The 15,124-nt window shown below is 36.5% G+C and overlaps 1 protein-coding gene across 1 annotated transcript; it reads right to left on the reverse strand.

Annotated features, from left to right (window-relative positions):
- Nucleotides 1–3,573: 3,573 nt before the first annotated feature.
- CCIN (calicin) lies at nt 3,574–6,663 on the reverse strand. Its single transcript, XM_034410742.3, has one exon. It carries the CDS (start codon nt 5,411–5,413, stop codon nt 3,638–3,640), a length of 1,776 nt encoding a protein of 591 aa, XP_034266633.1. The 5' UTR covers nt 5,414–6,663; the 3' UTR covers nt 3,574–3,637.
- Nucleotides 6,664–15,124: the final 8,461 nt, after the last annotated feature.

The following is a 15,124-nucleotide window of genomic DNA, read 5'->3' on the forward strand; positions in this document are numbered from 1 at the left end:
ATATGGGTTAGATGGTATCTGGATTTATATAAAGTGATTACAATTCACATTACAAAAATGTGTCTTACAATTTATGTCAAGTCAGATAATATATAAAATTACAACTAAAATATCTAAAATCACATACAATACCTCTGTAGCAGTAACTTGGCCCATTAAGGGTCTGGTCGATCTTTCTGTGTAACTTAATCACACAGCTCTAATAAATGGCAGTTCATCTGGCCAGTTTATCGCTAAATGTCTATGGAGATTCTCAGTCATCCAGGTCATGGTTGTCCCAAAGGTGCTTTTACAAGAGGCAACTGGACTTTCTAGTTTTTCTTTGAAGATGCTTCGCTTGTCCCATCCAAGAAGCTTCTTCAGCTCTGACTCCCCACCACCATCCAGTCAGAGCTGAAGAAGCTTCTTCGATGAGAAGCGAAATGTGTTCAAAGGAAAACCAGAAAGTCCAGTTGCCTCTTGAAAAAGCACCTTTGGGATCTGACCAGTTTGTTTTCCATGACAAGCAAAAACGTTAACTTTTTTTGCAACAGGACTTCGGCACTTCAAATGCTACAAAATCTGTAGAGATATTCCTTGTAAAGCTTATTCTAATGAAAAAGGTCCATACAGAGGTATTCGTTTTCTAGTTCTCCAGAATACAGTTCAAAACTTGGTAATGTCACAATATTAGAAAGTTGCCTTTGTATTCAGATACCGAACTCACTTGTTTTGCTTTACATTGATTTAGAAAGTCCTTTATTTGTTCTGAATCCATTTGTAATTGCAGGAATCACTTGTATAGTTTTTAAAGTTATAACTTATCAACTTGTCTTCCTAGAGCAGGAAGATCTTCCCTTTTAGTGCAAATTAGTATTTTAAGTTATGTATAGCAAAACATACCTGCTTTTTAAGTTGGATATCAAAGCAGGTGATAGTTCTTGATTGGCCTTTTCTGGGTTTTAAAGCTAAACAACTTTGGATACATTTAGTTCTTTTTTTTTTTATTGAAAAAGTTTTACAAATACAAATTTTCCCATTCCCCCCCCTTTCCCTCCCTAACCCTCCCTAGCCCTCCCCTCCTCCCATGACTTCCCCAAGGTGAAATCCAAATCCAAATCATATTATATCATACTTTGCCACCCTTCTATGCTCCCCCCTGTGTATTATACATTTCTACATGACATTAAACTACTCTACCCTCTATATACTATACATTTCTACACAACATTCAACTAAAAGCTATCTAGTACTTCCTAGTTTGGTATTTATTCTGCACATAATCTATCCATTTCTTCCACTCCCATACATAAGTCTCTTGAGTCCGGTCTTTTAAGTATGCTGATATCTTCGCTATTTCTGCAAAACTGGCCACCTTCAAAGTCCATTCTTCAATAGTAGGCAAAACATCCCTTTTCCAATATTGACCAATCAGTAACCTAGCTGCTGTCACCATATACAATATCAATTTTGTTTCACCCATTGAAAAACCCTTAACTATGCCCAATAAAAACAATTGAGGAGAAAATTGGAGTTTTTTCTTCAGAACATTTTGAACCCTTCAGAACCCACCAAATTTTTATCCAGAAAGCCTTCACTTTCTTGCAAGTCCACCATATATGATAACACATTTAGTTCTTGAATGGGAAACTATGAGGGAATTCCAGGGCTGTAGGCTAGATTGGAAAGCTGGGGTTGGCTGATATATATTGCCATCACTCTAACCTCCCCCTCCCAGCAGATGCCTATACTGAATATCACACTGACTAGCCCTTCTTAGCATCTTCTTTCAGTTATCATTTCATTATAGTATATCCCCTGTTATAAAACAGTCACTTCCTATATTATTGTATACCAACAGGTATTAAAAGCATAGGTTTGGTAAAAAAATGGCAATCCTTTTTGTAGTGTAATCCTAGAAAATTATTAACCTTTGGGAGTACATCTCAGTAAAACTTCTTAACAAGTTCTTGTAACAAATTTTCATTTCCTCTTTCTTCAAAGAAATACAGCTTCAGTTCTCCACTCTATTATCTAGAAATCATTGAGCAATCATTAGTCGAATGACAGAAGTTTCCTATTTTTTTTAAGATCACAGAGGTCAATACCTAGCTTTCTTGGACAGTCACAAAGCTATAATTGTTCAACATGCTAAACCACAAACTAGTTAAACAACTTAGTTTTATGGTCCAGTATGAATTACAACCCCCCCCCCAATGGGGTGAGTAATCATGATTCAATTAATAGTATTATTTAAACAGAGCCATTGTGTAAAAAGACTTAGCATGGTACACACACATACACCCCCTCTGTGGCCTACATTAAAATGCAGTTCTCTCTACTTTGATCATTCACACTAAGCTGCATTTTTTAAAAGTGATTTGGGAAGGAAAGGAAAGGAAAGGAAAGGAGGATCATTTGTCTTACATAACTATACACAAGGAATTTGGTGAAAGATAACTTATACTCTTTACATATATTTATTAATTTACAAACTTCTTTGTCTACTCTGCTATTACCTGAGGACCAACTCAATGCTACTTTGAAATAACAATTATTTTACTGCAACAATAGCAACAGCTTTAATTCCAAGTGCCTTTTCTTGAAAAATTGGCTCCTCTATTCTCCAAATCCTCTTTGTGGAAGACATTTACTATGAACCAATTGTTTTCCTTTCTTTGGTTGCAAAGGCAATGTGTGCAGGAAAACAGATTGCTGGATAAAGAAAATTGACCTCAGGTTTTACTGTTATTTAAAAATACTGTATATATTTTGTAACAAACATAGAATTGAGAGCAGGGCATAACCAAGGATGAAAAATGAATAACTTTTTAAATGCTGCTGAATTCAGCTCCCAGGATTTCTTAACCAGGGGCAATGTTGGTTGGAAGCTGCATAGCTCAACAATATCTGGATAGCAAAATGTTTCCCACTGTTGTTGATTTTTATTATTTTTGTGAACAGCTCTGCTAACTGGGTAGAAGAACCCCTAACATTACATTCTTCTTTTAAATCCTTGTTAGGAAAAGAGATGATGGTCATTTTTATTTTCATACAGAACATAGGAGTCTTAGCGCTTAAGAATATGTAAATCTAAATGATAACACCTTTAGAAGTTAACTATTACTGCTATTCCTCTTTGAACCTGTAACAAAATAGTGAAGAATGTTTGTGGACTTTAGAAGTTGCCACTGCAACAATTCCAAAATCTTAAGATTCTTCCCAAAGGTTAGGAATTTAGGGCATAAAAATGTGCACGGGTTACTGCTGTGCAATTTCACATAGTCAGGGTTTTAGATGAACTATGCAATGCTTCACTTGCTAGGCTGCAGTTGTAGGTCAAGCGAGAAGCCTGGCCTTTTGTGTCTGAACAAGCTGGTATCTAGGTTTTTATCCAGTTTTAAAATATCTTCAAATATTTAACATAAAAATCACAGAATGAAACATGTTAACAGCTATATTAGTATTGCATAGGATTTCTAGCTGATTATTTTATGCTTCTAACCCTGGAGAAGTGCCATATCCCCCTCCTATATTCTCATCCTAATTACATTACGTACATGATAAAGGGACAAAAGGAAGTGTCCATCTATGTATCTGTAAACTGCATTTCAGTCATTCTTTATTGCTACAGATTGTTTCATTTTGGTTTCACAAATTAATTGACTACAGTTTTTTGGAGGACCTTGCATGGCAACTTAGCCATGCAGCAAGCAGGACAATCAAGAGCTTCTGGAGGCTCAGCTAAAGTCCTCCATTCCCCAGTGCTTTGGTCTAACATATATGCTTGCCGATTGATAGAATACTCCTCTGGACGTTTGTCACCTGGACAAATAAGTCCACCACATACAAACACTTTGTTATTCCCAATAGAACACACTGCATGTGACAGATCCAAACTATAGTTATGTGGCAGCAGAGGCACAAGGCTTGAGGTTTTGCTAACTTTAATCTTCTGCAGATTTATTTCCATGCTCTCTTTGTGGCTCTGTATACTCAAAATGTTCTCATGTGGAAAAGACAACAAGGGCTTGTGGTTGAATTGAATGGGAAAAGTGATATACTGGACCACGTTCCGGGTCTCTGTGTCAAAGCAGTCCAGCACACCTACTCGTGAGAAGCGCCCATTTACCAGACATCTCCCTGTCACAATATAAATAGTCTTGTCTCCCTTGGTGATCAGTGCAGTTGCATCCATAGGTATACTCATCTTCCCAGCAAGAGTCCATTTCTCTTTGCCTTCATCATACTTGTAGATACTGGAAATGTACCTTCTTGGGGCTGTGCTACCTCCTATAGAGTACACTGCGCCTCCACAAGTCACCATGGTATGGAAAACAAGACCAACTGGCAGATCTGGAAGTTTGATCCATGTGTTGGTATCCATATCATACTTCCAGGCAGTCTTCAGTCCAGAGATCTGCTCAGTAGTTCCTCCAGAGACATAAATGAATTTCCCCAGTGAGGCTGCACTGAGTGCGGCTGCTCTGTAAGGCATTTCTGTGAGTTTCATCCAGATATTCTCTCCAATTACATATGCAAACACTTCATTGTTGAATTTACCCTGTTCTTTTTGTCCCCCTAAGATTACTACTGAGTCCACTAATGCCCCCTTCCTTTGTTGAAGCATCAAACTTTGAGGATTTCCTTGTTTACGTTCACTCAACACAGCTTCTATCCGGGACAGAGGTCCAGTGTGGTCTGCAAAGAGCAACACTTCCCGACAGGCTGCGAGTAGTGTTTTGGTAGAAACTGCTGTTAAACGTATATAGGTAAAGCACTTTTTAAAATGCTTCTCCCTTTCATTCTTTTTATATTTTATCCACTGAAGGAGAGCGAGAAAGATCTGATCTTCGTTTTGCACATGAAGATTCTCCTCTTTAAGCAATCTGCTGAAGACATGATAAGGGCATTGCATAAATTCTGATATGCCCTGAGGCCCTACCCAATAATGAAAGTTGTCTCGTATCCCATCATAGGCAGCATTCCTTATGTCCTTCAGGTCATATGTAGTGGCTATCAGAATGTACTGGAGGCAGTTCTCCATTTTGAGGGACCGGAGGAGGAAATCAGAGCAGTGACTTCTTAAAGTTTGGGAACTGAAGTACTTTGCTCCCTTCAGCAGTTCCTCCACATTCTTCTCTGAAATCACAATCCTCCCAGTATAGAAATAATCAAGCAATTCCTCCATTAAGGCCGGGCTCATGAATTTCGCATCAATGATAATAAAGAGTTCATCATCTGCTTTCATATCATTGCTGGATATCAAACTCCTTATATGGGAAGACATCGCTGCTAAGACGTTGAGGTGAGCATAGAAGACAGTCTGGTCCACACTGAGAGCCACATCACAAAATTCCTTGTTCTTTCTTTGTTTATTAAGGGCCTGTACCATAAAACTGTTGTGGTTCTTTTCTGTAAACTGCATCTTCATGTTTTGAGCTGGGTCAAGGTTGTCTGAAGTTGAGGATGATGGTAAAAGCCTATATTCTCTTGGCTTGAAAACTTCACTCTGAGTGCAGTGGAGTGATGTCAGTAGATGTAGATACCAGGTCACAATTACCTCTGACCTAAACTGAAAACAGCCTTTTGAAATTTGTAAAAGGTTCTGCGCAGCATTTGGATAATATAGGAATGTTACTTCAGATCCAGTATGAATACAGTCACTGTAGGTGGCTTCCTAAAGACGTTGGGCCTTTTTCTTCTCACTGTGGCTGTGCAGCTTCAGGAAAATAAGAGCTAACAACAAGTACAGCAAGAACACTCACTATAAATCAGAGCCTCTTCCTACTTCAAATCTCAATACTGCTCCCTTCCAGCCTTGCTACAAAAAGAGTAAAACTTCTAATCTTAAGAGGGTCAATTTCTTACATCACCTAGAAAAGTTTTCCTCAGTTTTATATTCTTCTGCATGTTTGGATCACAAATGTCACAATTCCCAGTCAATTTGAATGGAAATTTGATTAATTAATCTGTTTTTCCTTTCCCTAAAGGGTAAATGGGAAGAAAGAAAAATAAAATAAGAAAACAGTTGAAGTAAATTCTGAAAACATTGAAATAATTCAAAGAATTTGGCTGCAGAAGTGCTAAATACAATCCATGAAGATAATGGTTTTGTGCTTGGGAACAATACAGAAGACTCCCTCACTAGGTTCTGTAATTGTAGTCAGCATTTGAAGATTAGAAATATATATTTTCATCACAATATTCTCAGTGTATCAGCTCATTTTAATGATAAAGTTTTGTTGTGTAGAACAGATACGTACTTTTAAATATTTTTTTCATTTGCAACACTGATGAATTTAGAGTTCAAAAAATTTGGTCCAACCTTTTCAATTATTTGCGGAAAAGTAGTAATTTTTCAGATTTTCAACATAGGCATAGTACAGTCCTGTTACGTTTATTGGATAATACTTACATGAAACATCAGTTGAAATTTCTGAATACTCAAGAAAAAACACACCTAAGCACATTGCACTAGCAGAATCATGGTATTATATAGTATAATCAAGGTATTGATAACTGTCTGGACCTGATTTAATTTAGGAAGGATTACAGCTGGTGTTCTGGGTGCAATGTTGTTTGGGCTTGGAAGCTTAGCCGAGGGAGACCTGTTTAAATATTTCGATAAAAGACCAGCAGGAACTCCAGGGCTTTAAGTTAGAATGAGAGGTAAAAAAAAAAAAAAACCCAAGGAATAACAGTAAACAATTTATTGCACTTTCTACCAGACTGACTCTGGAGAATTTGTATTCATTTCACTTAGATTATTTCATCACAAATCACAAAAAATTGTTTTCCTGTCTCACAGTTGCTAAATTGCTCTTTTCTAAGAATTCTGACTTTGCGCTCTGCAGAGTGAACAATGCCCATTCCCAGATCTAAATAACTGCTGACTTGCTTCCTAAATCTTTCACTAACTTCAATAACCTTTCCTTCCTTAGGATTTGCTTTATCATTTTTTTGTGTTTTTTATTACTTCAGCTCTTTTGCTTCTATTAGCCCTGGTGGTCTTTAGCTCCCCCCAGCTATTTTTCATTCATTCCTTCTAAATCAGATTGGTAGCAGAGCCTTGGAACTCTGCTGTTTTACTAGCAATTAGTCTTAAGACCAACAAATGAGCAATTGTTTCAGAGCCTTTTTTCTGAGATACAGTATTTTTCCATAAAAACACTAGATTTTAATCCACAGAATGTTAGTTACAGTAGTGGGTTCCACTTACCTTCGCTACTGGTTTGGAACCGGGAGTGTGCATGTATGCTCGCTTCGCTCGCAGCGCTTCTGCACATGCGCATAGCATCCATGGTGACAGATGGGCGGAACTTCCCCCCGCCGCCACTACCAGTTTGCCCAAACCAGGGTGAACCAGTAGAATCCCACCACTGGTTAGTTGTTATATATTTGCTAAATGTGAATGTTAGTAAATGATTTTCTTTTGTTATTTACCATCATCATTACTACTAATTTATTAAATTTGCATCCTCAATGCCTTAAATTTTAGAATTCCACTTCCCAAAATAGGGACAATTAGAAACATCTGCTTTCAATGCAATATTCTCAATGGTTGTCAGTTTGAATAGTAAATTATTTTGTTATGTTAGATAAATATTTCTTTAAAAACTCAGAAAATAAATTTGTTATTATTTACATCTCTTTGTCCTGTTTTGAGTTTCCCTGTAATAATTGTATCATGATTTTTGAACTCCAGGGCTAAAACCTAATTGTGGAACTAAGCCCCATTAAGGTGTGTTTTTAAATGGACATGCACATAGTTGTTCACAAAGACATTATTGTTGATTCTTGTGCTAGTATTTGGGGCTTGGCTAATTAATTTTCCCTACCTTCTGCTTTTGCACTTATTAATAACAATGTGGTCTGGAGACAAAAATGAGAAAAAAATATTAGTTCTGTAAAGCTAAGTTTCATCTGTATAGGGTATTTTGCTACAGAATTAAATGTGCTTGTGTAGACGGTGCCTTTTATTCCCTCCTGGTCCACAAATCTTACTTTAACATTGTTTCTCCAGGACTTCCCTTTTGTTAAGATGTTACACTACTTTGGTAAGAAAACACTGTAAGAACATCTGGAGAGTGAGTCAACCACAAAACTGGTCATCCTCCCACATCATTTTCAGTTTAACTGAAAAGGATTCAAGAAGCTGTGTACAGTGCTGTCTAATTAAGAGTATAGAGAACAAAAGCTGATCCAAAAGAGAAAGAAAGACAATGCTTCAACGTTAGGGAAGAAATCTTATGAGTCACGCAAATAGAATATATTTTACCTAATTAAAGAATCTAGGGAACAGCTAGTAAAATTCCTCAGATAGCAAAAGTTTGGGGACAAAAATATATTTCTGTACTAGTTATGTTCACAAACATACCCTGCCATAAACCATAATTTGTGAAGCTATAGTAACTGTGTAGAGAATGGCTAATGTAGAGTGTCATGGAGGGGTGTTTCAGCCGTCCCCACTAAAGCTTTTGATCCTGCCTCTTCAGATTTAACATGGGACAGCTTTTGATTGTGAGTTATATGTTTCCTTTTTCCTATTGCCACTCAAGCACATGTTGTTATGAATGTTGAAGCTGGTCTTTGAGTTTTGATGTTTGAGTGAAATGAACTTTTTTTTCAATCAAAAATTAGAATGTTATTCATCTCTTCATTTTTAATCATCTAGTAGTAGTAGCAACCTTAACATAGATGCCCAAAGTGTATATTCAGCTGGTTATCCACTAAAAATAAGAGTTTGTAAAAATCACAAACTTCATTAAAAACATGATGGAAGATGAAAGATATATATATATACTGTTCTGAATATGACTCTCTCAGATAGCTGGGCATTATTTAAAAAATCAAAAAGAAGTGAAACTGAAATAGCTATCACAGAACTTTACATGTAATCTGTATGATAACTATTTGGCTGCAAAGTGGCATTTATTAATAACTAAGCCAGAGATTGTGATGTTTTCTGAAGTTATGGTAACTAAAGCACTCTCTTCTTTAAAAATTGAAATTCATTCGCATACTATTTTAGAGAATGATGGAAAAAAAGGAACTTGCTTCCATGCGTTTGCATGACTCTGATTTACTGCAATTAGAGAACAGTAATTTATAGAGACAGTAAAATTTCTCAACTGTATAGGGAATGTTGTTAATCAAGTTCTATTATCATTTCTCTTACCCAACCGACATTTAGTAATTGCAAAATTACTAATTTCTTAACAAAAATATTTCAATCTCTAACTAACATATAGTACAAAATTTAATTGCCTTCATTGCTCGATGGATTTGTTTCCAAATTCAGGTACTCAGGGTTCCCTAGCAAAAGATGATGAGAGCTTTAGTAGAATCCCTCTTATATTGCTATAATTTACTATAATTTTAGTTTGGGATTATAGAGGGATTTCTGTGAGGGAAGAATATGGCATAAAATATGGTAAATTTACCGTTTTTTGGTAATCTTGACTCAGTGTTGACTCCTGACGAGTGCCTGGTCAAGTTTTTTGGGCAAAGATTTTTGCAAATAGTTTGCCATTGCTTCCTTCCTAGGGCCAAGAGAGAATGACTGGCCCAAGGTCATTTAGCTGGTTTCATGCCTAAAATAGAACTCATGGTCTCCCAGTTTCTACCCTGATGCCTTAACTACTACATCAAACTGGCTCTTTACATTGGTGGAATGATGATGGTGTGGAGGGTATGTATGGATGTATATGTGTACCTATGCATATGTATGGTGCATATATGCAGAGCAGCAATAAAACAAAAATAAGACAAAAATATAGGGGGGCAGATCAGTGAGCAATAATTTTAGTTCATTATTTTGCCATTTTAAAACGAAGCAGGTTTCAATTTAATCATTGGCTGAATGGGTGATGTTTTGAAGATTACCATGAAAACTGCATCATGTGGTTACATAGTACTACAGGACTGGACAGCAGCTGAAAAGAGAATGTCAATAGCATTCTGTCATTTATCACATCAACAGTTATTTACCTTTAATTATCTGTATTCAAAATTCAGTTTTAAATTTTGTATTTATGTGTTTTTATCCTGTGGCTGTTCACCACCCTGAGTCCTTCGGGAGTAGGGCGGTATACAAATCAAATAAACTAAACTAAACTAAACTGTAAGCTACCATAAAACCACCTGTTTCCCTGCTTTCTCTAGAAGTGGAGATTTGGGGCAAATCCTTCAAGTCCAGTGTTATTTTGGGGAGTTCAGATTCTGATTTACTAAATCTCATTCTATTGAAAACTATTTTTTCATCAGATGACAACTGGAAATACTGGGTGGCTTTATTGGTTTATTTTATATTTCTATGAAGGCCATTCTTTTCAATTCTTTTTTCCTGGATACCTATGTGGAAAAACTACAGTACTACACTATAATTGAATAGGAATAGTGATACTCTGGTCTCCATCTCTATATCAATTTCCATGGCTGTATCTGATGTACGTTCCTTGTGACTGGGCAAGGGGCCCCACAGATACTTTGTTCAAGAATTGATATTTTTTTCAAACTTCCAAATGGGCCCATCACATGAATCTGCTGGGCACCAAAGTGAAGGCAGCTCTAAAAGTCATAGTAATAATTATAACAATTATTAGGCATGTTTATTCAGGCAATAAAAGAATGCAATGTAAAAAAACTGTGGCTTTACATTTCAGTCATTCACAGAAAACTTGGAACTAGATAGTGGTGAGGGCAAGCCAGTATGCTATTTTTTCTTTTGCTTTCATCATTCTAAATTATATAAACCACTGCTTAATTTACTGTACTTCTGTGGAAAATGCTTGCTTTCATTTAAGATGATTTTCCAATTTAACATATGCCATGTGCTTTCCAAATTTAATATGGAAAAACCTACAAGTACAATTAAGAAATGGGAGATACTGTACAATATTTTATGATAGTATTTTACAAAAATCCTTAAAATATTGTTGCCTTTAACCATCCTTTCCCCTAACCTGTTAAATAATTGGTTCAATAATCACATTTATAATTGACTGACTCACTGCTCTCCCCCCCCCCATCGTAAATTCTTTATATTACCTCAGAATAAAACAAAGAATTATAATGGGTAAATAAATTGTTCTTATTTTAAAAATTAGCCACACTGATGATGATAAAACATCCCTGAAGCTTTTCTAATTTAATTGATGTCAGGTAATACCTGTCAACATTTTATCAGAAGAGCTAGTCTGGTGGATATTAAGCTAATTTTATCATATCAGTAACAGCTTAGTCCATCAGTTCTGCAAATCACACTGCTATTAACAACATTGCCTTACAGATCTTTGCATTATAATCCCCATGTAAGCTCCAGATGTCAAATCGGGGGGTTATCAGTATAAACCATCTGGAGGATCAATAGTTGCTTCTATTTTAATATCTGTATAATTTCGACTGGTATTTTTCATCAGAATCCAGCGATTTCCATTTGAATGTGAAGAATGATTCTTCTGCAGCAGGGAAGTAGAACCTCTGGTCAGGAACGCCTCTGACCATGACCAAATCAGGTTCCGATCAAAAAAGTTCACATTTTTTTCTCCCTGAGGCTGATTTCCCCTTCTGTGCCATTTTTTTGTAAGCACCAAATTTCCAAAATTAGGTTCGGGTCACGACCAAATTGGTTTGCAGCTAAAGTTATGAAACGAATTATGGTCGTGACCAGAGGTTCTACTGTACTTGGCATATGCTTAATCTCAGAGGTATTCTGCCAACAACAAAAACAAAGTTAGATATAAGAAAAATAGTTTAAAAATACTTCCATCATCTTAAATTATATCCATATTGTAATGTAGAAATTATATCTCACACTTTTAACTGAAGATATTTTATTTCCAGAAACTGAATTTTTACAAATGTCTGCTTGCTTCATCTTCCAAGAAAACTTAACAGTATATGGTGCCTCTATACCAAGAATCAATTTGCATGAGTTAAGTTTCTCAATCATATAGTTTAATAATATAACTTGGTAGACATGGCTCATTTTTTTTATTTCTCTCCCCCACCTGTCCCTTATTTTTCTCACCATCTGGTCTAGTCAGAGCTCTTGAAACTGGAAAGCTTGAAGCTAATATTTTATTAGTTAACTAAGTAAAGATGATGTCTGTACAAGTTAAAAAGGGAGGAAAAACATATAGAAGCCATTAATATGGATTTCATTATATTTTATGAATGTGGGATTAACAGCAAGCATGCATAATTGATTTATCTCAGATTTTAGCTAACACTAATACCTTCTTAAAATCTATTAATGACGAAACAAAAGAATGGGATGTCCCCCACTTTTGGAAATCTTATTAATAATATTGAAATTATGGAATAAGCAAGTTCCCTTCTATTCTTTATCTGTATTATTGTCCCTTCCCCTGCTGTTTTGTTTTTAAGGGGAAAAATAAATTTAAAAAATAGATCCAGTTGTAATACGCAGTTGGGGCAACTAATCTGGCTCCCCTTTTATGACCCTGTAATCCCTTAATTATTCAGGGTAGGATCAGGGTGATTGGATGGGTAACACACTAGATATAGTATCACACATAAGAAACACAGGGTATCTTTTTTATGCATTAGGCCAGGGGTCCTCAAACTTGGCAGCTTTAAGACTTGTGGACTTCAACTCCCAGAATTCTCCAGCTGCTAAGTTTGAAGATCTCTGCATTAGGCTAACACAACTACCGGTTTCAAAATGTTTACATATAAATCAATATTTTTACCTCCCCCCCCCCCAAAAAAGGTGATTCTACCATTTAATATTGAACATGTCCAACTTTTTTTTTTTACCATTTTTCTAGTATTTTTCTATTATTTATCTTCCTTTAGACATCTCATTTTGTTCAACTGAGTTTGACATCTCTTTTTCTTCTGTACTTTTTGAATGGGGATACTTCTTTTTGCTTATCTGAACTTTTCTATTTAAGCTTAAATGTGCAGTCCCTTCCGGAAATTGCTTCCATTATAAGCTAAATGAAAGGACCAACTTAGTTTTTCATTTTACTCTCTAAAGTCACCAAACTCTCCTAGCTTCAGTGAAAGCCAGTGGCCTGACAAATGTAGAAGCAAGTTGATCTTTAGACTTTGGCTCTACAAATAGAATATGCTACTTCCAAATTCTTCTACAGTTGAAGAAGACAAATATTTTGCAGCTGGAGGCCATTCTATTTTCAGTATTTTTTATGAAGTTAAATAATTATATAAGTGTTGCATTAGGATTCAATGCACTTATTCTCTGTGTATAATTTAGAAAATCAAGCAGAGATTTGTGCTGTAGTAATTCAGAGCGTTTCAACCAGAAATCGACAATGCAATCTTAGGTAAACTATGCAGAAAAAGACTACTAGTACAAACAGAGAATCATAGAAAGGTGGAAGTTCTGCCCTCTTGCTCTGCCATGCTGGATAGGGATAAAAGTGGCTGGAATTAAACCCTAACTTAATGCAACAAATGATACATTTGTTGACTGACAAAGACACACCTAAGTGCATTTAAATAATCCATGAAGCAATTCATTTAGGAGGCATAAATAAGCAGCAGCTTACAATAAAGCCCCCTAAACAAGCTGACTCTTGCTTTCTAATAAAATTTGTTGTGCCCACCTGAGAGCTAAATTTTAATAGTTAGATCTAACCTAACATCATCAAACTAGGTGGCTGCTTGGCAGCGAATACTCATTCAGAAGAGGTGACAGCCGTTTTCTATACTCTGAAACCTATTCAAAAATATTGTCTTCAGCCACACCCAGTTTCTGCCAAAGGTAGTTACGTTATTAAAATGCTTCCCTTGGACATTGCAGGTGGATGAATAAGCTGTAAAAGAATAACTTGCAAGTGAGAAGACAATTTGATATATAGCACAGCTATAAACCTTTACATCTCTCTCTCTCTCTCTCTTAACACTGTTTCATAATTACTTCTTTAAATAGCAAAGACACTGCTTACCAAGTGGCAAAAATGAGGTAAAGTGAGGACACTGATACAGAGAAGGGAGCTGTGTGTGTGCTTGGAGGGTTGCAGAAATACAAAACTAACAAGACACTCAAGAGGGGCATTATACCAGCTTGATGGCAGCCAAAGGACAAGAATGTTCAATGATCAAGTAGAGTTATGGAATGCAGAGTGTAAAATGAAAAAGTACAGCAGAAGATAGGATAAGGTAAGGTAAAGCTAAAGGTTCCCCTCGCACATATATGCTAGTCGTTCCCGACTCTAGGGGGCGGTGCTCATCTCCGTTTCAAACCCAAAGAGCCAGCGCTGTCCGAAGACGTTTCCATGGTCATGTGGCTGGCATGACTCAATGCCAAAGGCGCACGGAACGCTGTTACCTTCCCACCAAAGGTGGTCCCTATTTTTCTAATTGCATTTTTTACGTGCTTTAGAACTGCTAGGTTGGCAGAAGATAGGATAGGATCCTGAATTGGCTTGCCTGAGTCTTAGTCTTTGAACAATTTATTATAAGTTTTGAACAACTTATTATAGCGATGTGAAAACTAGCTTTTATTTATTTATTTTGCGTTTCAAACCATTGGGCCAGGGCGATGTGAAAACCAGGTTTTATTTATTTATTTTGCATTTCAAATCATTAGGCTAGCGTGATGTGAAAACCAGGTTTTATGCCGTTGCTTGCAGAAGTCCCCAGACAGTAACAAGCTGTGTTTTTAGCCGAATGCGTAACACAGTTTTCTCCCCAAGCAAAAGAAATGGCCATTGTCATTGCCAAGTCAAATGCATCTGATTCCCTATCTTTTTGTATTTAACAAAACTTATGTATGATGAATTGCTCCAAATATTAATATCCAGAAAGCCTTTTTTAGAACAATGTCACCTCAGAAGGTGACTTCTAAGCACAGCAAGGGAATAAAGCTAAATATTTGAGGGGGGGAGAGTAAAAAGGTAAAGGTAAAGGTTCCCCTCGCACATATCTGCTAGTTTTTCCTATCTTTAGGGGGCGGTCCTCATCTCCGTTTCAAAGCCAAAGAGCCAGCGCTGCCCAAAGACGTCTCCGTGGTCATGTGGCCGGCATGACTAAATGCCAAAGGTAAATGGAACACTTACCTTCCCACCAAAGGTGCTCCCTATTTTTCTACTTGCATTTTTTACGTGCTTTTGAACTGCTATCTTGGCAGAAGATAGGATAGGATCCTGAA

Source organism: Pantherophis guttatus, chromosome 2 (genome assembly GCF_059756535.1).
Source record: "Pantherophis guttatus breed Tessera chromosome 2, ASM5975653v1, whole genome shotgun sequence".
Classification (NCBI taxonomy): domain Eukaryota; kingdom Metazoa; phylum Chordata; class Lepidosauria; order Squamata; family Colubridae; genus Pantherophis; species Pantherophis guttatus.

Excerpts from the sequence above, each read along its gene's own strand:
- CCIN (XM_034410742.3), bottom strand. The coding sequence starts at position 5,413 with ATGAAGATGCAGTTTACAGAAAAGAACCACAACAGTTTTATGGTACAG.